This window comes from Polyodon spathula, chromosome 19 (genome assembly GCF_017654505.1).
Source record: "Polyodon spathula isolate WHYD16114869_AA chromosome 19, ASM1765450v1, whole genome shotgun sequence".
Classification (NCBI taxonomy): domain Eukaryota; kingdom Metazoa; phylum Chordata; class Actinopteri; order Acipenseriformes; family Polyodontidae; genus Polyodon; species Polyodon spathula.
Genome location: NC_054552.1, coordinates 31,553,889 through 31,576,408, shown reverse-complemented (window position 1 = coordinate 31,576,408; position 22,520 = coordinate 31,553,889). Strand labels below are relative to the sequence as shown.

The 22,520-nt window shown below is 39.6% G+C and overlaps 1 protein-coding gene and 1 non-coding gene across 12 annotated transcripts in view; both read right to left on the bottom strand.

Annotated features, from left to right (window-relative positions):
- The window catches only part of LOC121294337 (C-myc promoter-binding protein-like), a 39,783-nt gene extending 19,657 nt beyond the window's left edge, over nt 1-20,126 (bottom strand). For 4 of the 11 annotated variants that reach the window (XM_041217946.1, XM_041217949.1, XM_041217943.1 and 1 more), the window contains exons 1-14: nt 19,930-20,125; nt 10,299-10,631; nt 9,059-9,305; nt 7,708-7,777; nt 6,354-6,523; nt 5,501-5,742; nt 4,513-4,579; nt 4,355-4,413; nt 3,525-3,669; nt 2,949-3,124; nt 2,516-2,616; nt 1,913-2,131; nt 1,088-1,233; nt 583-621 (exon numbers count right to left, since the gene is read on the bottom strand). In XM_041217946.1, coding sequence (XP_041073880.1) covers nt 583-621; nt 1,088-1,233; nt 1,913-2,131; nt 2,516-2,616; nt 2,949-3,124; nt 3,525-3,669; nt 4,355-4,413; nt 4,513-4,579; nt 5,501-5,742; nt 6,354-6,523; nt 7,708-7,777; nt 9,059-9,305; nt 10,299-10,609 — 1,992 coding nt within the window. In that variant the 5' untranslated portion in view covers nt 10,610-10,631; nt 19,930-20,125. Of the gene's footprint in view, nt 1-582; nt 622-1,087; nt 1,234-1,912; nt 2,132-2,515; nt 2,617-2,948; nt 3,125-3,524; nt 3,670-4,354; nt 4,414-4,512; nt 4,580-5,500; nt 5,743-6,353; nt 6,524-7,707; nt 7,778-9,058; nt 9,306-10,298; nt 10,632-19,929 lie in introns of those variants that run through there. The other 7 variants (XM_041217950.1, XM_041217951.1, XM_041217953.1 and 4 more) reach the window with 5 other exon arrangements.
- An 884-nt stretch (nt 20,127-21,010) lies between these two features.
- On the bottom strand, nt 21,011-21,082 carry trnaq-cug. The gene has a single exon. It is a non-coding gene; the product is annotated as a tRNA-Gln (tRNA).
- Between the last annotated feature and the right edge of the window lie 1,438 nt (nt 21,083-22,520).

The following is a 22,520-nucleotide window of genomic DNA, read 5'->3' as shown; positions in this document are numbered from 1 at the left end:
ATAATAAAACTTTCATAAAACAAACAAATTCAAATTGACAGCTACAACACAGGCTGTGCCTTTGGAGTTTACTATACAAGAGGACTGTTTTAACATACAGTAAATGCAGTTTGCCCGTGATCCTTATTCTTACTGGCTCAGCAGAAACTGTAGTAACCGATCACACCCAATTTTACAAGACGAGAAAACAAAGAAAATACTAGAAACACAGTTTGTCACCTAGATTTTTAGATTAGGTATCCAAAGTTTTCAATTATAGCAAGGAAGACCTTATACAGTTCCTATACAAGCTGCTTGAAATGGAATTATCTTTCGAAACAATATTCAAACTGAAAAATGAATGTGGGTCTCTCGTTAAACATCAGATTTAATAAGTGTTCACAGCACTTTCTATCATATTATTAGAAAATGAATACAGTATATGCCAGTTCCTGATTTATTGGTCTGTAGGCACATTTCACATGCTCAAGGGTGCCCCAGGCTGCATGACTATCAAAGCTGGTTATTAATGGATTCTTATACATTATTACTGAGTTACAACCAAGACTTAATGAACATCTTCACAGTCCTTAGCAAGCTTACCTTTATTCCTTTATCAGTACTGTGCTCTGTGCTGAACAGCTTAATAAAGAAAGAATGAATTAGATCAGAGAGAAAGCTTATAGAGATGAGAGAAGTGCAACTTTAGGAGACATGCATAAAACAGCTGGTTGCTAAAAATGTACATTTTACATCCATATCTTAATAAACGCTCAATCACAATTGTAAGATAAAACTATGAGAAACTAAGCAGAGCAGATAAATGTTTCTGCTAGTGCACCAAGCCAGGCAGAGCAGCATGTCTGCTAGTACATTAGTACACTGAAATGGGCACTTGACTTTGTTTCTTATGGTTTTCCCTTAAAATGTAAAATCATGGCTAATAAAGCCCTAGGTGATTTTTTTTGTTTGCTTTATAGACTGTGGAACACAGACTGCTACCTTTACGTTGGTGATAGATAGAGAAAGACAGAAACAAGAGGGAAATGTAGAGACAGCTAAAGAAGTAAAATAAAACAACCCATTGCAAAACCATAACCAAACGTACTTTATCTACACAATCATCGAAAAATGCCAGACTTGCATCCTTGTCGCTGACGAAGGAACACTCTTCAATAAACCGAATAAACATCTGTGTCTTGGTCATCAGAGAGTAAAACTTCTGGTGAGAGCGATCCCGACTCTTCAGGAAGCCTAAGGAAACAATCTAGTTTAGAAAACGATGTGCATCTGAGCACTGGCGGTAAAGGAGCTAGATTTCAATTCACTTTGGCAAAAGCTAGCAATATATGACTAGTCCATAATTATTTTTGTTGTTATCTATGAAAAAATATTTCACTAACTTGCCTAAACTCATCGTTTTATTAGACATTTCTTTCTTTTTTTTTTGCACTGAAACACTTATCAATTGACGACAGTAATTGTGAGAGAGGAACCCAGATGGCTTGGGTCCAAGACCACAGAATTCTTTCACATAGACGCCCACACTGAAATAAAAAAACATGACGTGGACAGGTGATCTACAGGTATTATACTGGACAGGTGATCTATCTGTGAAGACAGCTCCCAAAGCAACACATTGATTAGAACAGTACATTGACACCAGTTCTACCCCAGTCATGTAACAGTATGTACACAGAGAATACAATGCTATGCTATAAGTTTCATGTACTGTAATGGAAGTCAGGTGCTAGGCTGTTCAAACATGTCCTTTGATCAACAGATTTTTATCATAAAATAAAAATGAGGATAGCATTACAACTTGTCAGAAAGCACTTTTAAACTGCAGGGACGGTTGAATTACTGCACAACACCCACATACACATATTAACCCTATTGAACAGGACCACGAGAATCGGCCCCAGAAACACACCTTGCAAGTCGAACAGAGAGCTCGCATCAGTTGCCTTCTCAGAGGGGGCCTGGGTAATGGGACGAAGGTATGACCGGTATCCCTTCAGTATCAACGCCATGAAGCGCAAGAATGCCTCCTGAATCTCCATTTCCAGGGTTTGCAGACTCTTCCCAGAGTTAAAATCATAGTCACTCATGGTTAACTCCATCAACCCATCTTCTCTTGGTCTCTGTTGTGCTGAAACAAATATATAGAAAGAAGAAATGTGACACATATGGTACATTCAGTCCTCTTCTTATATCCCCAGATTCTGAGGTTCTCAACATCTACTGTGTTCAATATAAATTTACCCTGTAGACTTTACTAGATGAGTATGTTTAAAACACATGGTGTTCAAATATTTTATATTGTTGTGCTCGTCTTAAATGTCAGTCTTGATAACCCCCAGCTACAGAGGGTCAAATAGCTAAATGAATCTGATACGTATCATATCAGCCCAGAAATTGAAGGTCAAAATCATGCTTCTGTTACTATTGATAGGACATAATCATCTTTGATCTGACATTTTAGAAGTGTTTTTTTTTTTTCTATTGGTACCCCGATCCTGTACTTGTTACTCACACTCTGCTAGTTCCTGGTAAATGTTATTCAACAAATTCATCAGATTTTTGCAAGCCTTCTTTGGCAGAATCTTCCACGTCAAAGCTCTCTTATCTTCAGGACTGAAATATTCAGAAATCAGGAAAGTAGGTTACATCTTGTATTGAACAAAAAAGATGCACAGTATACTAACAGGAGCAGCAGCAGTAGTAATACGAATGGCATATTTGCAGGTGGTGTTTCGCCATTGTGTACAATGCATGTCAAAAACAAAGACCTCCAACTCCAAACGGTCCTTGTCCCTGCATGAAATTAAGATAAGGAAAAAAACTGTGATGATACTGGACTAGCCAACAACTTTAAAACTTTCATACTTTTTTGGGGCTGCAATCCTAAAATCAAAGAATTCAGCGTGTTTTCAGTGTGTGGCAAAAGCAGCATGTGGGAAGCTTACTGTGATATCGTGTTAGTGTCCAGATCAACACAGCTGACGTCTGGCGGCGGATCATACAGGTCAAAGTATCTCGAATCGACCCCCACTATGAATGGGCAAGGGGCACTCAGCACATCTGCTAATGCCAAAGGACAAAGAGGAATATACGGGCAGGGCCAGTGGAAAGGGAAAATCATCTGCAGAGAGAAGAAACGAAAACCTCAGCCATGTACACTGAAGGGAAAACAGATCAGTGATGCCATAAAACTAGCAAGAAACAAACTTGGGCAGATCTCACAGTCCTTGAAGTAACTTTAGGATGGCTTCTCTCCAGTTTCAAAAAACGTACTGCTTTACTCTGAGTAAAGCAAAAGTAGTAAGTTCATATGTAGTGGGTTCTGAGAAGCACAAACCTCTGAATTCTTTAAAATTTAAAAGAATGTCTGTCATATTTTTCAGATTAAATATTCCCAGTTAAGAACAAAGAGTATTCAGTCAGTTTTATGGAGATCAGCTCAACATGCATTATGATTTCAGCCCACTGATAAAATAACGAGCGTGGCAAAAGTAGGAAGGGGAGGTGAAACAAATCCTTACAGAGACCAAGGCCTCCGTCACGCTTGTGACCACGGCTGGCCTGAGCGAGTGGATCAGGATCTTGTGTTCTGTGACTGCAAACACCAGCAGCGTGATCGCATTCTCAGGACCAAGATTCTGTAGCAGGGTAGTAAACCTGCCACCACTGGGAAGGCAAGGAAGAAGCACAAAAATAGGTCAAATCAATGTATTTTTTACTTAACAGGCAACTTTCAGAATGTGTTTTTACTTGCATACTGACAGATCTCTCAGCTGAGTATTACACAACAGACTGAACCACATTTCTCATAACTGCATGACTTACACCATTAGCTCTACTGAGAATCTAGAATATACATTTTTAAACAAACACTTTCTAATGCATTCTATTCACAAGACAGTTTCAAACACTGTTAACCCACTTAGCAAACTTTTCAAACAAATAAGCAAAGATGAAGGTGGAAAGCACGTGAGCAGAAATCCGTAATTATCATATTGTCTTCCCTTGTAAGTTTAGGGTAAAGACTTCCTTTCGTGCATTTGAGTTGCCTGCCATATACACCTAAGCTTGGAGGTCAGGGGGCTGGATTCAAAGATATAGAAGCCTGCATTTGGCCTTTTGGTCCGAATGATCTGCTCACAATGCACCACAGCTCATGAGAATCTTTTGTTTTACTGGGCAAAATGCAAGAAATTCAAAAGGAACCACACAAAATACTTTGTACACAAATGACACAGTAATAATACCAGGAATACAAATATAAAAGACCAATGTGGGTTTCTTTAGTCAACGTAGCAGAATACTTTTTTTATTTTTATTTTTAAAAGCACAGGAGCAGCAGTTCACCTACCTAAGTGGCAATGGCGATGACACAGGCTGGCTCAGTATCAAGTTATCATGTGGCGACAGCTGCAAAATATACGTAACGAATTAGACACCATCTTGTGTACCCAGCATCAGACAAATATTCAATGTAGGCCTAATTAATACGATGTTCCAAGATCTCACCTGCACCAAGATTCTCGGCCTTTGAGGCGATGGAAAAGGAACTTTGTGCATGAAATGGGATACATGTCTGAAATATGGGAGAGAAAAATAATTATTATTTAAACAGGGACTCAGCTAAGTTTCTTCCAGAGCAGTGTTGCACTACTTGTGTTTTGGAATTTCATGTTTAGTTTTAAAACATTAACAATTGACAAACTGTGCAGTGCAGAAAAAACGGAATATCTTTCATTCAAGTCCTGTACTTAAAAGTAATTAAAAATCTTGAAGTGTACACTGTGCAAGCAATCGTTTAAAATTAATTCATACATAAAACAAGAAAAGGCTGTGCAAACTACCAAATATGTAATATGTAACCCCTAATAAAAAAAGCTTTCATAAAGTAGAAAGCCATATTTGGTAATAAATTTGTTCTGCCTAGCTAAAAAGAAAGCGGCTTTGACACATTAATTCTAGGAATCATTCCAATTTATGTTTACATTTTTTAATATTTAAACCAGTTATACATTATTAAATGTCTTGACCTGTGAAAGCCTTTGAAGTGTTCTGTGTGGCCCTCCTTGTCTATACAGAATGGGGCATTACTAGCAGATACAGGCTGCACCAAGCAGGAGTACTGCAGTGTGGCAGGGCACAAGCCCTGCTGCTGTAAACTGTGTGTGGGAATGCAAGGGTGACAGGGATGGGGTTAAATCTGTCCCGGCCAGCAATCACAGGTCTGGCCATTCCCCACTTAGGTCACTACTACTGTTGAGGAGTGGCCACATGTATAAAAGGAAGGATAAATCCTTTATCTGGTGGAGGGAGTAGGTGAGTTTTGTGACTACGTGTAGTGAAGACTTCTGCCCAGCCTATGACTTAGTGTTCTGTTTGAATCTTTTATTTTGGCCCTCGTGCCAGCTTCTTTGTTCCTGTGTATTTGTTGCTTTGCTTATTAAATACGCACTCTAGTGCTTAAACTGCAGCTTCCCTGACTCTGATATTTACTTACCTCTCAATGGGTAGTACATGAGGGCCGGAGATCGAGTATCGGTACAGGAATGTCAGAAACTTCCTAAAGGCATCAAAGAAAGGCCAGTGGGAGAGCAGACATATGCACTTATTGGTGTGAATGGTTTTGGAGACAATGGGTTTGCGATCGGTGGCACTGATCAGCCCCAGTTGGGAGCGTTGTTTGTCACTGAGGTTCTCCTGCGCGTGGGGCTCGTAGAAATGGATTGCAGCGCCGTACACCTGCAAGCAATCACAGCGTCAGTCCTCCAGCAGGGATCCCTGCTGCAGACACTGTTTCCTGCTACCTAGCCTACCTAGAGAGGCTAGACAAAACATCTACTGCAGTGGAATGCATCTTTTTTTTTTTTTTTTTTTTTTTTTTTACTGTACCTATGCCCCCTCCCTTATTAGAAATTATTTTACTGTGTTACTATGTTTCACAATATTTTAAAAAATGCAAAACCTATTGCAATTATTTATCTGCTTCCTGGAAGGCTCAACCCTAATGCGTATGGTTCCTGATGAATGGCTTTTTAAGAAATGCTGCTTAGACAAACGTATTTCAAGCTCTTAGACAAGCAATTTTGAAAGAGGAAGGAAACAAGCTGGACGCATCATCATTCAACACCAGATGTCTGTGCCAATGCTGGGCAGCAAAGCCACTGCTAAGCAGATTAGACAGTGGACATGTGAGGAACACTGGTCTGTCCATTAAAAAAAAAAAAAAAATTAACACAAGTATACACTTTTACTTTTTTCTTTAACTTATTTTAATTAAATGAAAGAAAATGCACTGAACGTATGCTTAATAAAATATTACACTGTACCAAAATGAGCTGTTTCTGACCTACCTTTTCTCCAGAAGACCCTGTCAATACGAATGTAGAGAAAACGGGGAGCGGGTATTTGGTTTGGGCAGGCCAGCATTCGATCGTTGCACCCATGGGCAGGCAGAAAAGAGGCACCGATTCAGGTAAAGGGAATGATTCATAGTCTTCTTCTGGATACCTGCAAATTAAACCTAAAAACAAACCGGAATAAAAATGTGTTGAAAAAAACAGCAGCAAAACAACGATAAATCGCCATCAGCAACCTTTGAAAATGGAACAAAACACAGTGAATGATACACTTAACCATACAATAAACACACACACACACAAGCACTGCAGACCTAAATCATACAGACTGTACTTAAGAGTTGACTCATGTTCACACTGCCTTGTATAAAAGGAGGCTATGGGAAGTCATTTCAACTGGAGAAAATCCTTCAAAAACTAAAAACATGTAAAGAAAGGAAAAACATGAATTAGAATCTAGATGAAGTAGCCCTTTAAAAAGGACAATTGTTTCTTTTAATCCTTTCACCACTGCAGATGACCTTTAAAAACCCTGAAATATCAACTCTGTTTATAAACAAGCTCCGAATCAGGACTTTGGAAGCTCTACCAATGCTCTACCAGCGTGCCTGCTAGTAGCTCTCTGGTATTATGCAATTGCAAACAGCTGTTAATTCTATAAGAAGGAATTGGTTCAGGCTAGTCTTGACGTCCACAGTAGCAATCACAGGATAAGTCTGTGCTGACTTTTGAGTAGTAAAACTTCACCTCTTGCATTAAACCACAAGAAACAGCAAACAGCACTAAAGGTCAAGTACATTATTAATACAATATGTGTTTACCCAGCATATTGTACATGTTTGACACAACAGATACATAATCATCAAAAGAAACGATTTGCTGACAAAATGTTGTATTTTCTCAGAATATAGTATTCTGCATACAATGCTGGCTTTGTTTCCTTGTTTACTTCTAATGAACTCCCTATCGCTCTGTAGTGCAACAATGTCATAATATTAAACTTTAACAGAATTCTTCTGCACAAGCTTTTTTTTTTATACATTTACTGTACCTTTGCATAAAATGTACAGCATTGTCATTATTTTTTAATTTGAAGGTTTTAATACCACACTGCATTCAAGGTATAACAAGCAAGACAAAGACAAAAGTATTTATAATATTTGCATTGCACTGCAATCCTGTGATTACAGTATACTGCAATATATTACAATATGTGTTTATCTGAAATATTTTACTGCAGGTTTTAAATACAGATGGGTCTCGCTATTGTCACTGCAATTACTTTGCATACGCATAAACAAACAGTAAACCCCTAAAATATCATCCAAACAAAAAACCTCTGACTTACCAGCTTTATATGCTATGGTATTGGTCTTTGCCACGGACTTCTTGTAACAAAGGTACACAGACGAGCCCCACTGGAAAATTAAAAGACAGTGTTATTCGTATCCAGTGCTATAAGAAAGCCATCGATAAAAAGGAGAAGTTAGCACTCAAACTGCCATCAAAGAGACCATTTATCCTTAAGAGGCTGTAAGTCAACACAAGAGTGGGTTATCAGCCCATTACACTAACGATCAACACAGACACTTTCACTTGCCGTTAACGAGCAAACAATCACTGGGCTGTATTTATAAAACATCTACGTGCTGCTTAGCGTGAATAAAGATTTCTTTCCAAACTACGGACTCATTTGAGCCATCGAAAGCCCATTCAATGATGGACCAAAGACACAGAAGGGTAAGAAAACCGGTCATGTATATATTGTTTATCACTTAAAATGAAAAGAACAAAAAAAACTTTAGCATTTTAAAATCTATGGCAGCCACTTAAAGGCTCTTTTGTGTTCCCTTTCAATGATGATGCATTCAGTAATGGTTATCATTCTTTTCAGGGAACCAGGGTTATGGGTTTTTTTGCTTTGGAAACAAATTCAGTCTTACACAATTGTAAACATCTCCTGCCTGGTAATGTGGAAGTTTAAGAGTTCAGAATTCTCAACACCACAGGGGATGGAACCTTCACTATTCCAAGCACAACCCTCCCGGGATTCACTCTCTTTAATGCTAACATCTGAATAAATGCAGTCGTCCTCATTTCCCCCCATCCGGCAACACAATGTAATACAGAGGGGTGGCTAAGCATTGTATCACGTGTGAAAAAAACAATCTATACTTTTTTCACTGCCAGGGATTTTTAAAAGTCCAAGTATTATTATTTTTTTTAATGTGGGATTTCGAAATGGTATTTAAATTCCAGCCCAGCCTCCACAGGAATGTTTACTCATCAAAACCGGAAAGGGAAGCAACTTAACAGCTGCTGATTCATTGCAGATTGACTAGTTTGGAAAGAATATCTGTTTCTCTCTCTTTAAAAAGCAGCTTGCAGCAATAAACAAACAGTGCGAGCTGCTGCTTTACTGCAACTCAGTGTGAAGAATGCCAGCTTGAAGTTTACGGTTGTGACAAATAAATAAATAAATAAATGCTGCTACCTCAGATTCCACTGATCACACTTGTAATGAATTAGGACAGCCACTAATCTGAATACAGAATAGCATTGCCAAAGATGTGCTGCAGTATGTGTCATCTCCCCGTACAAGCACATTATATTTTACGTTTTAAATAGGAAAGTGTGACCGGGCCCTTTATTACAAGAAAGCGCCACTACCATACTGTACTGTAGTGGGCTGTACTTACCATGCTACTATTGAGATTTTTGTCCACCTTGCAGAAGGTGTGTGGTGGGGTCTCTCCTTTACTTGGAATGATTATACATATGTCTGTCACGGCCAGGGAAGTCTGAGACATGCTGTCTGGGGCCCGCCGGTAAGTAACATATATCCTCTGTGAGGAGGGGCTGCTGATATTAGCAGGGCGGCCAGAAGGAGTGGTTTGAATAATATGACAGCCCTGCTTGAGTCTTTCCTTCCATTCGTACAAAACCCTAAACAGGCACATACAGAACATTATTAGCATAGGTAGCAATCAAGAGGATTAGAACTTTTACATGCCATACAATTATTACTTGCTGACTTCATGTTTTCCAGTGGTACTTGTTGCTTTGATGTTTCTCAATTTGCTTTTTTTGTTGCGAATTTAAAAAAAAAAAAAAAAAAAAAAAATCTGGTAACTCCCTGAATGCTAAACACAGTAATGCTTTTTAGACACAAATTATTCTGAATTGATTTAATTCAGTCTATGTGGCAACCAAAAAAACTAAATCATTGTTCTCTTTATGTCAATCCAAGCGCATTCCAGAAAAATACAAAACATATTTCTGAAACCAATAACAATAATCAGCCTGTTGTTTCACAACACAACACAGAAAATCTTAAACGGCACAAAGGCAAATCACTACTTGTTAAAAAACGAACTCCAATAAAAAAAATAATCAGTTCCACTTGAACTGTTTACATAACAAAGGCTTTCAAAAACAGTTAACTAATAATTATCCACAGTGAATACAATTTTACAATAATGTTTCTGTACTGGGTATATCTGCAAAGCTGTTGCTGTATTAACACTGGATTTGAAGTGTATTTAATTGAAAAGTAATGGCTGAATTGTATCTAGCACAGATTAATTATGTTTGGTTTCACCAGGACATGAAAACTTCATAAGCCCTGTGATTAGGGTTAAGGAAATCCCCTTGATGAGGAAGTCCTTTCACAATCTAGAGGGAAGGAACAGAATTATTGTCAGAGTAATGAATCAGATGTGGATTCTGTCTTGTCGAAGGTTAGACAGTGGTCCCCATAGAGATTAAATGAGAAATATTTTCTGTGCCATTTACTGTAACCTGGTAATCTACAGTACTTGAAAGGGCCATCGTTAAAAAGGAGTGGAGACAAGTCTTAATGATGTTATATTCTGTAAAAGGATTACTCAAAAACATTCCACACGCCTTTTGGTAACAGCTGCAATTTAGTGCAATTACCCAAGATCAGTGAGAGGTGGTTTATCCCTGCCTCTCTTGTAGCACAGGAAGATCTGGGGTCCCATGAGGCTGCCATTGTTGAGCTCTGCTGACAGTCCTGTTGGGGTCGTGTCCACACACGTGTAGCCTTGTGGCACCTCCTCTCCTAGCGATTTAATGATGACGGCCACGTCTGTGATCGGGGCTTTGGGTTTGGCGATCTTGTGGCAGATGTCATTGAAGTGGATTTCCTCCTCGAGTGGTATGGATGAATCAGTCAAACCCGCCACCACAAAGTAATCGGCAACACGAAAGCCTTTGTCTTCCATCATCTTCCATCACAGCAGGTTATGTCTGTAAGCACAGGTTTTAAAAACAATCAGAAAAAGAACAACCCTCTCCTGACTCCAGCGGCCGGGTCATTCTTTCAGCCTGTGATACGTCTGAGGCACCAATCCATGCACTATGATATCCCAGACTGCTTCCGCAGGACAGAAAAACGCAAAACTCATTATCATGGTTTGGCTTACTATATAGCTTGCCTGCTGTAGTTTTCTTTAGAGCAATCTGACATTTTAGCTGGCATTTAAATTGGCCTTGCCTTTTCTTAAGGTCAGCAGTGCCAATCACAGCAGGAGTGATGATTGTAATCGAAGTCAACAGCTCGTCAGACAACGTACCATAAATACAGCTCAGATGGGTTTGACACAATTTAAAGGGTACATAAGGACCTTTTTATTTTATTGTGTTACATGTTCCCATGTGTTGCCACAACTGTTCTCGTAAGTTGTGTGTAGTTTTTTTTTTATGTATTAATTTTTTTTTACATTTTGACCACTTTAAACTTTTAAATTGCATTCCCTGCCTCAAGATGGCTTCCCATGTACCCGCATGGACCTCTCAGAACTACATTTCCCATCATCCTCCTGCTCCCTGGTAAACCCATCTCAGTTACATATGTGAGCAGGAGGATGATGGGAAATGTAGTTCTGAGCAGTCCATACAGGCACATGGGAAGCCATCTTGAGACAGGGAATGCAATTTAAAACAGTTTTAAAAAAGTTGTCAAAATGTAAAAAAAAAAAAAAAAAAAAAAAAATTACACAACAAAAAAGGTCCTTATGTAGCCTTTAAATTCGGTTTTATACATATTGGGGTAGTAAGTGGACTCTATCAAAATATTTGGTGGCTGTTTCTGCAAAACAATACAGTATAGTCTCAAATTTTCAACATAAAGCCTACAGTCTATATTATCTTCCGTATTCAGTCTCAGTGGCATGTGTGACTGTATTAACACAAGAATGAATGAATGGTGCCACCCATACCCACCTCGACTGAATAAACCTGTGTTCTCAGTACAGCATTATCCATTATCCTGCACCATGCAGTACAGTAAGCCTCTTTTTTAAGGACAAAAAGTGACATCTCGTTCTGACATACTGAACAGCCAGTTTATTAGCATAGCAAGTAATTGAGCACAATAAACATTGCAAAGCCAATATAAAATGGTCAGTGAAGAAGCTATGGTAGAAGCAACATAAATCTGCAGCAGTCTCCCTATTGACAGAACTGTGTAAACTGAGATTTGCACAAAAGTATGTTTAAGGTCATGGAGCCCTTGATCTATAGTGCTTTCCAGGGAATTAGATTAGGAACAGATATTTGGACAAAACGAAGCTGTGGACAGCACATAGCCCTGCCAATACAATACAAATCCATCCGTTAGAAATTCCGGCAGTCCATGGTGAACAATATTTGGATACTGGCAGCCTGCTGTTTTTTGATGACCTGGATTAGTGCCGTTAGGGTGGGAGCCTTGTTTAAAAGGACTCCAAACTTCAATCTGTCCAAAAACAGCACCACCCAATGATACTGTAATCCACAACACACTCCAACAACATGTGAAGGGCTGACTCACCAATCTACAATCTCAGTAATACAAGACATATCATAGTCCTTGATATGGAACACAGTACTGAAAGAACACAAACGGAATCTGTTGTACATTGCAGGCACACAACACTATAGCAGGATTTCAATTAGAAGAGTTTTGGTTAAAAAGCACAAACCCTCTTTCTTGGAGACAGCACTAAATCTGCAGTCCTGAACTGAGACAGGACTTGGGAGAAATCCGAAGACACTTGGCATTTACCTCATCTAAAAGAACCCTTAAGCATTTGCTATGTGACGTTACCAGACAGATGTTCATATCCTTCCGGCACCAGTGAAAAAGCTGAGAATTAAGCTGGGAATTATGTCTGGGCTCATTCAGGAAGTTTTACAAACGGCATCATAAGAAAAGCCAAATTAGTTTTTACAACAACGGCATCAGCACATCTGCTACAAGCTGATGTTTTTTGTTCTTGTCCACTGCAAATGTCTGGAAAAAAGCAAAACTGTTTCTACCTGCTGGTTAACAAAATGCACCCTAATGTTCACATCCTGTTGATTCATACCAAGCTCTCTGCCTACATACTGTGAACTGTGTTAAGAGTTCCCTAGGGGGAAAACATCACCTCAATGAATTCCCCCCATCCCATAAAGCAGCATGTGCGGTTTTGTAAAAGTAAACCAAAATTGCATCCAAAAAATAGTAGCTCAGCTTTAGGTCCTTTTAAATACACCAGACTTGTGCAGGCTGTTGTAAGGACACTGCTGTAACTATTGTACTACTGTACAGCTTCTTAGTATTGCATGTTCAATGAAAATTGTGTGTTGCACCTGTGCATCTGTATATTTGGGCTATCAAAAAAAGCATGCATCAAAGCTGAATACCACCACGTCTAAAATTAGGAATTGTTCTCTGGAAATCAAACTGAGCGCACCATGCCACAAAACTTGTCTTTCAACAAGTGGACAGCAATGAATTTAGGGAACAGCAGCTCTGCACTGACACTGCAATAGAAGTAGGCAATACTGCAGGTGACAATATCAGAACGTTAAGTGCACTCAAACGATACAGGCAGCAGTCATGCTGCCACACATTTTAGGAAGTTAACTCCAAAATCGTATAAATCACATGTCTGTGGGTTTCTGTATGACTACTTCTGCAATACATCCCATAAGAAACAACAAGCAACCACTATACCTGTGACAAATTAAACAAGAGAAGACACAAGGTAAAACACCCTCTTTATTCTCTGCCCTGTACAATATCAATGACACTGAAAAGGGCAAGAAAATGAGGATTGGTACACTGTCTATTTCCTCCCCCAAAATAATGTGTGTCTTAACAATTAAAATTATTTTTTAAAAATTACAATTGTCCTCTGGAGACCTAAACAATACCAAAATTGAAAAAAAAAATCTTTGAATTTGAACAAATGATCCCATTTCCATGTTTGTATTCCTTGTACAGTACCCAGTTCTACAGATGGCTAGGCTTCAGGCACAGAGCTAAAAGAACCAGCCAAGACCACACAGTGAGCCAAGCCGCTATTCTAAACAAGGAGCTCTGGCTTAGTCCCAACCCACTACGGTAGCGAATACATATCGGATATGAAACAATACCCTACCCAAGCCCTACCTTGGTATTAACTGGAACACAGCTGCTTTCTTCCTCTGCAACATGTCTCAATGAAACTTTGTTATATTCACTATAGATCTTCTTATCTTATAGTATCTTCTACTGTTCTAACCCTGCTTTACCAAGACTTGCATCGTTTATCACATTCATAATCACCGTCAATTCCTATTGCATCAAACTCATTATCCGGCTGCAAATATTTATGCAATCATGCTTTTTATTATTTTTTTATTCTCCTGATCAGGAAGTTTTGACTCCTTCATTCATTGCACATCAGACATGTGACCACCAATTTCGTAAACAGTGCGAAATGCAAAAAAGAGATTTCCAAATACTTGCTTCAGATAACCATACTTTAAGGGGTAAAATCACATCTCACGGTTGGGAATCTTATGAGAAGTTTTAAGGCTGGGTGTGACTTCAAGTTGAGCTGTTTTACTGGATTTATGTCAGCAAAAGAGTTGACCAAACACATCAGTCCTCTCTGCTGACTTAACTGTGTGTCTCACAGAAACTTCAGCTTCGAATGTATAAACAGCAACAGACACCACAAAACTGCTGATTTTGAATTATTTTGTAAATGGTACTGCAGCGCACTTTTATTAAAATATATTTGCATATGAACTCCTGAAGACGTGGAACTGTTTCCATCACAGTATGAAGATGGAATCTGACAATCTTTCCTCTGGTTTTAAAGATTGGATTAGGGAATTGCTTAGAACCTCCTGCCAATGCTTCTCCTCTAGTCCACATTAATAATAATAACTTTATTTTTATATAGCACCTTTCATAGTGGACCACCTGTGAACTATATGCAGTGTCACTTACAATAGAACAGGATGGAGCACAAGGAGGTTAAGTGACTTGCTCAGGGTCACAGACAGCGAGTCAGTCAGTGGCAGAGGCAGGATTTGAACAGGCAACATTCTGGTTACAAGCCCTGGACTTTAACCACTGGACCACACTGCCTCCTCCAACATTAACAAACAGATACATGTCTTATTTACTCTGTTCTTTGATTTGTGTGCTACTGAAGTTTGAACCACACACGTTTTTACTGTGTTGTTCGTACATTGCAATTTTCTTTTTATACATTGTAACTGTCTCTTTATTGTTTTCCAGGACCCCCTTGTAAACAAGGCCTCAGTCTCAATGGGTAAATCTCCTGGTTCAATCAGTAAGTATTGAATGTTCACTGTACACTGCAGTAATCTCACAGGGCGTTTAGAATACTATAGCATGAGCCATAAATGCGTCACTTTGGTTGTTCCCAGTTGTGCATATACAGCAGTGCCATGAAAAGCAAGGATCGGAGCACTTTAGAGACATCCATGGGCTGTGCTGGACTTACTACAAACCTATCACACTGCCAAGAACAGTCCTGACAGCTGCTAGCGGTCTAAGAGGGATACAGAATGACAGCCAAGTCTGACTCGGAAACCAGCTTACTTCCATACAGATTTAGCAGAACAGAAGAGCTTTCAAAATTCAACTGCACCCTATTAAGTCATTGGTTTTGAAGAAAACCACTGCACATTACTGTGGCTTCTTTACTAATGCTGTTCTAAAAGAAATCTTTATAAAAAGATGTTTATAGCTGAATATGGTAAATATATGTATCACATTATACAGGAAAGCACTTGGGGTGTTAACAGTTCATTGTGTAACTTTCTTTACACGACACAGTATATAGTATCGTAATCTTGATCTTTTGACTTTTAACTGTAACCTGAAAAATGAAGAAACCTTGAGTAGAAAAACGGTTCCACTTCTTTGTGGACCAGGCAACTAAACATCAAGAAGAGCTTATTGAAAAACACTTTCGTTTTTGTATTTTAATAATAGTCTTTCTTGTAAGCTGCTACTTCTGGTTTAAACAGAGCAAGTTAAAAATGAACACTGAATTGCTGAAGCAAAGTCTGCAATCAGCACCAAAAGAACAAGAAAGTCGAAATACTTTGGGCTTTTAAGTTTCCAGGTCTGTGTTCAAGAGGGCTTCTGCACTCAAATGAACCAAGTTACTGTAGAGCTGTGCAAGACAAAGAACCAGTATATCATGGCACATCATCTTTTCAACATCTGACATCAGTGTTAAATGCGCAACAATATTAGGACCGGTCTAGCCCTTACACTGTATATCTGAATGACCTGAACAAGTCACAAGCTGAAATCAGTTGACCAAAAATAGTACAAGTACTTTATCACAACAAAATGTTTATGGGTTGCTTGAGGTCTTTTCTCTCTTTTAAACATGTGTGCGCAGTTAACTGACCTTGCGTGATCCCCTTAATGTATTGTGCAAGCAGGGCATGTTCCAAACATCCCAAGCTCCTACAGTGCCTGTCAGTCTGGGTGTCTTCACTCAGCCTCCAGAACATGCCCATTCTAATACTGTGACCATGCAATGGTGGGCGTGGGGACAAGGACAGTCATTTTCTCTGAACACTGTGCTGGTGGTGACGACACTCCAGGGGGATGTGAAATGCTGAATTAACACTGACCTTACTGTACATCGAACTGGGCCATAGCTGAGGAGAAGAAAACAGTATGGGATATTATATTGTGTGTACTGGGGATGGAAAAACCATGTACTTAAACAGGTCTTAAGACAAACCCAGCACAGTGCTTAATGTCACACACCTGACTCTGTGCTTTTTCTGCAGTCTCACTTCAGGAAATACTAACCTGCAGTTTAGTGCCAATAGTGTGCTATAATCATTGATGCATAGCCAACCCTGCATTAAAAACCCAGGTGCTCTTACAGTAAACAGTATTTTTTGTTCCTCAGTAGCCAGAATCAAAATCAAGGGCAATCTGTCTGCCGAGGGCTCCCAAGAACCCAGCAGGATTTGGCAGTTTTCTACGAGGGCACCTCAGTGTAAGCCCATCTGTCAAAAGCTGCTGGTCTCCAACATACAAAGACATCGAGACTCTCAGGCAAACCCGAGGAAATTCTCACAGCTCAGGGGGATTTTTGATGATCTCCAGTTAAGTCTGGCTTTGAGCAGGAAATAATAAGATTATATCAAACACTGAAGCTTTTACAGTATAAAACACTAGTATAAATGTGACACATTTTACTAATCTTACACACAAAATACATTAAATAGTAGAATTTTCAATGATTTAATTTATGTGTAACGTATTTAAAGAAGGCTAGACCTTGAACCTGGGAAAAAAATAAAAATAACAATAACAATAATTAGGAGAAATGTGCCAAAACAGGTGCCAAAACTGTCTTTTATAATAGCTAGTAACTAGTAATGTGTTTGGTTGACTGGTCCAGTTTGCAAGTGTGGGTTTTGTTTGAGGTTGGATGGTTAGCGAGTGACCTGAATATAAGACAAGGAGAGTGACGTTTGCTGCAGGGAGTAGTGACACAGACACCAGGAAGCACCATCACTCTGCTGTCTTCTGTTTGTGACTCCTCTTATAATCCCCATTCAGGCAGGCAAATTGTTTTATGTGAGTTCAGGATTTAGGGCCGCTGGATTTCCCTGCATACAGGTGCAGTATTTAATTTATTCAATACCTCAAGCCACTGAAACAGGATTCCGTAATGTATTTTCCCTGGGGTAAATGAAATATTTCTGAATTCCTTACCTTGAGCAACATAAGAAAGACAAGCCGTAGTAAACCGATGCAACTTGAATTAGATTTATTTTTAAATACAACCACCATGTGCACATGCCAATTGCATTAGGAGAATTGCACATGGAAAAATACCTAATTATCTTTAACGCAAATTTTAAAAAAACACGTTTGGCCAAGCAAATTGGTGTGCTCTCAAAGTTCCTAGTAATACATTCAGATACATAGTGAAGTTTGGGGACATACCAGTACCTTCAGTTATGAAGCTACAGGCAAAGGTCCATACACTGTAGTTTACTACTGTAGCAGCGCCCTATTCTCCAGTCAGGTACAGCAGGCTATATAAAAAGTTCAGTTCTGGGTAAGTGATGAATGAAATCTTCATTCTGCTCATTTCCCTATCAGCTCTTACCATTGCCTGCTCCAGTAAAGTAACAAATGAGTTGCCCTTGGATCACCGATCCATCGAGAGCACGCAGTGATATAGAAACACAGTTTAATCTTTCATTAAAACCTCATGTTTTACTCAAACAACAGAGCTTTTTATTGTTTGTTTTCTAAAAAAAAAAATAGCAATGTCATTTTTCCTGGAGCCAGCCCTATTAAATAAAACATTAACCCTGATCCTAAGGGTTCACCAGTAAAAGAACAGGGCACTGGAACCTGATGTCTTCAATTAGTAACAAGGGGTTTAGCAACAAGTACACAACATTTTTGTGAAATGAATAAAACTACTTTCATGGTATAATGATAGCAGATTCCTCTATGGGTACACCGCCTTCCAGACCTTTTCAATAGTAATTGTCTTGGGAGTGACATAGTGACATATGCACAGCACTTCAATAAGGGTGTGCCTATAGTCTTCAGCCAAATTTTACAATGAACATGATATAAGGTGACTGCTAACCTTACTAATACCATTACACAATATGACTGATTCCTCAGTTCCTAATTCCTAAATCGAAATCCAAGTCTATAGGGCATACTGGCCAGCCAGAGTGGACTAAAGAGCCCTTTTTCTGTATATCTGCAACACGGATTTATAGGGCAAACCCAAATATAAACACGTCTACATTGTGTCTATGAAGCAGTCTGCTTAACCTCAGTACTGTTTGAAATTATAAGCTCTGCGTGCCCCATTTACAAAATGATTACCAGACCCAAAGCATAAAATAGACAGATCTGACCTACAGTACCACTTGGCAAATGCAGCCCACCTAAATTCAGAGCTCAGATTTCAACACTGCTCTAGTCCTGTCACACAGAAACTGAAGCCCTGCAATCTTGTTTCACTGGACTTGCAGAACAGAACCTTTTCAAAAGGGGAGATGCAAGTACATTCTCCACTATTGCATGACAGCAAAGGAGAGTTTTTCTAGGGCCCAGCTACTTGTTTATAAATTTGCAAAAACAAACCTTTGGTAACCAAAAAACCCCCTTCGGTATTTGCAAAGCTTCGAGCAAAAATACACAACTCCCTATTCAGACAGCATTCAACCCTCTTGAAGCAGTGAAAGTAAACACGTTTCCACAAGAGTAAGTTATCATAACAATAGCGTTAAAGAGAAAATTAAACTAGCAGGTAGATGACTGTTAAAAATGCGCCACAAATTACAAAGCAGCCTGTCCTCAAATGAGGTCAATGGCACTTAACGGGTTAGTTTAAACAATCAATTATGTTAACTTGATTTTATTTAACTTGATTTAGCACACTAATAATAGAAGTACCCCACTTGCAGTTGTAAATCGTCTCTGAGCTGGTTCCAGAAATAACTCCGCGTAACGCGTGGCAGCGGTGTCACTGTGCCCCTGCTATTTACTGACATGACGCTTTCAAATAAACGAGACCAAATTTCACAGGGCTGCGCCAATCCAGCCAAGGACCCGGCTGGCCGACTGATTAATCGCCTTACATTACTCTCACTCTGATTGAACACGGAGACTATACGAAGATGTTTAAGTAAATAACATGCTGCATTTAAGGTCGTCCAGTTCCAAGCTTACCGAAGCCATCTGCTTCCAATCTGAGTCAATAGCAGACGGCGCTTGTCTGCGTCTTAGCTGCTACACTGACATGAAGACAAACCCAACATAACGACGGCTTTCATGTCCAGTGTGCTTCGGTGAGTGTATTAAGTACGTCCAGCACCTTGCTCACAGCTAGACTGAGATTAACAGAAATCGCTGAACTCGTTTTTTTTTTTTTTTTAACGGTACTGGTAATAAAAATACATTCGAAACTAAAGCACGTGTATATCCGCATAGCATGCAGCGCATCCCTATGCACACATCAGGCATGATCCAAACTAGATCAAAATACCTTCGGATTGTCCAATCGTCCTAGTAGCACACGGTGGTAAAAATAGGTCTTCAACGATGATTTTCGTTTCAGAAAACGACGCCCGTGCAGTTCACTGCCATCGAGGCAAAACGAGGACGGTCAATACTTATACTGTCAGCTCAGAAACACAACGGTTCCCAGCAAGCCCAGTGACAGCTCAACACGCTCCGGCAACATAGCGGATCAAAACATACCGTGACAACGCCGGCGAGCCTTTTCAGAAGCGCCGCCCACTTACAATACCGAGAGCCTGGGGTGTGTTCCTTCTCGGAGTGTGCAAGCCTGGACCGAGAAGAGAGACCAGCATCACTCGGTGCATTAGCTCCAGTTCCCCAACACGGAGCCCCCTCCTCTCGTCGCCATTTTGGTTGTGATGGGAGATCTGAGGCGCCCCGCGTCCTGTGACGGGAGCTGACAGCTTGTCCGAAGCGCCCTGGATTCCGCGGGGTCCTAGCTAACCCTAACCCCGCCGAGGAGAGCTCCCATTCCAAACGAGGGCTCAAGGGGAGCTGAAACAATGTTATTAATTCAAGGTGTCTGGAGGAACTATAAAACAGGGTGCAAGCAGAAACAGACCACCACCAAACCTTCCCAAACGCTGTTCTTCACCCTACCGTATAAACAAAATATAAAAGACGGATTTCTGGATTAGTCCGTAAATGCAAACACTTTCAGAAAGGGTTTTTTCTCTCGTACTGTAATACACTACGTAATAAAATGTTTAGTTTTTTTTTTTTTTTTTAAGTTTTCTAAAAGGATAAAAGTTATGCAGCACTCCATTGTCTATTTAATCACTATTAACAACAGTCTCTCCCCCAACCAATACACGAATCAATAAACAAATATCAGTTAACAAATTCAATTTATTTATTTAACCCCATCTATCACTGTTTTGCCCTGTTGTTCGGCTATTGCACATGTTATAATGACGTCACCTGTAGAAAGGTGTGAGAGTGCCACCTAGTGGAAATTGAATAAGTAACATATTGGTGAGTGTGCAGTGAGTTCAGCCAGTACAAGTCCTGTCCTGTTCTTACAACCAGACCAGCTGTGCAAATAAATCCGATATGCAACGTAGTTATGAAGTACAACCTCCAATGGCAGACAATTTTAAAATAGTATGTGTCAAAGCAGAACAATATAGGTTTTAGAAATATCTTATTTTCTCGTTTGCATGATTTCTACTCTACCTTGAGGGAGAACTCGGAATGTGCATTATTGATTAATAATATTAAAGAACTACGATCGTGTGAAGAAGAGTAGTAGCAAAACATCAGGTTCCACCGAGATTTGAACTCGGATCGCTGGATTCAGAGTCCAGAGTGCTAACCATTACACCATGGAACCGCTGATATGCCAACTTCAACTCCTACAAATGTACGAAATATGAAATGTATAATCGGGTTATGGAATAATACATTTCAATTATACTGTATATAATCTATACATGTGCGTAAGGTTTTAAATAATATTTGTTTTCCGTTTTAGCAGGAGGAGGGATTGATAAGCAAAAATACTGTATTCTTGCCGGGGGCGAGCAGAGTAGAAGAGAGAAAGATAAAAAAAAAAAAAAAAAAAAAAGTTTAAATGATCAGATGTGATTGGTTGATTTCGATATTGGGCGTGTCTGTTCTGACTCAAAGGTTTGGCGTCAGCTCCGCATTTCAAGCGGGAGATTTGTTCTGAAGGCTGTTTGACGGAACAAGTCGATTAAATATAAATTTTATCCTACTACTACAGAAGAAAAAAAATCAAATTATACTGTGTATTTATAAAAAATAAAGGTAAGTCAGTTTATGATTTCATAATTGATGTTGCCATAGTAACGTTGCTACTGAAAGTTACACGTACTTTTAACACCGTCGCAGATATATTATTCAGTTAAGTGTACTTTACTTTTAAATCTAAAACGCCGAATAATTTAGTCTGTACGGTGACTAAAGGCAGCGAGTAAAGCAGAGTACACCATGAGCTGTGTCAGGAGCCATACGCGTTGCGCAATTGTAATCCTACCTTATTCAGTGATTGTCACACGCATTCATCACTTATTATTTGTTTTCATTTTCAACGTTTATAATGGGCCGAAACTGCTTACATTACAATAAAAAATGTAACAATTGTATGAATGCACATTTCTTTTAACGTAGCTGGTACGTTTACAGGCTGCTGTCGTCTGTATTGAAAGAAAAAGCGAACCTGTATGAGATGCATCGTGCTGACACTTGCAAGGCCTTCTTATTTCACGTATAGCAGATCATAAAGCAGCAAGATATGTGAGGAAGCTTTATGTAAAACAACAGGCTAAATAAACACGTGTACTGTACTGCCCTGAACTAAACCAACTAATGCTATTCACGTCCGTGCTGCATGACAGTGTAAGAACATCACAGTACTGTACATCCGACAAGGGAAGGGAAAAAACTGTTTCAGCCTGAAACAGAATAATATACGAAGGCGAAGGTGCATAATTAACCGTACCACCAGCACCTCCTGTATAGCTGTCTGTAGTGGCGACAGATGGGAGGAATATTCTACTCGCTGCAGCATCTGTAATAATAACATTGCGATTGCATGGGACTGCCTGCTACCCGCTGCTGGTTCCAGGTGGAGCTGGTGTGTGAGCAGAGATGGAGGAGAAAATTGTGTTGCTGGCAGGAGGGGAGAAGCTGGACGGGCTGCTGCAGTGCCTGAAGGGTATCAAAGACAGGGAGGTGAGCCCCGGTGAGGGTCGGTCATGCTTATTGATTTCATTTAGGATTTAAGATCTTGTCTTTGAAGAGGTCTA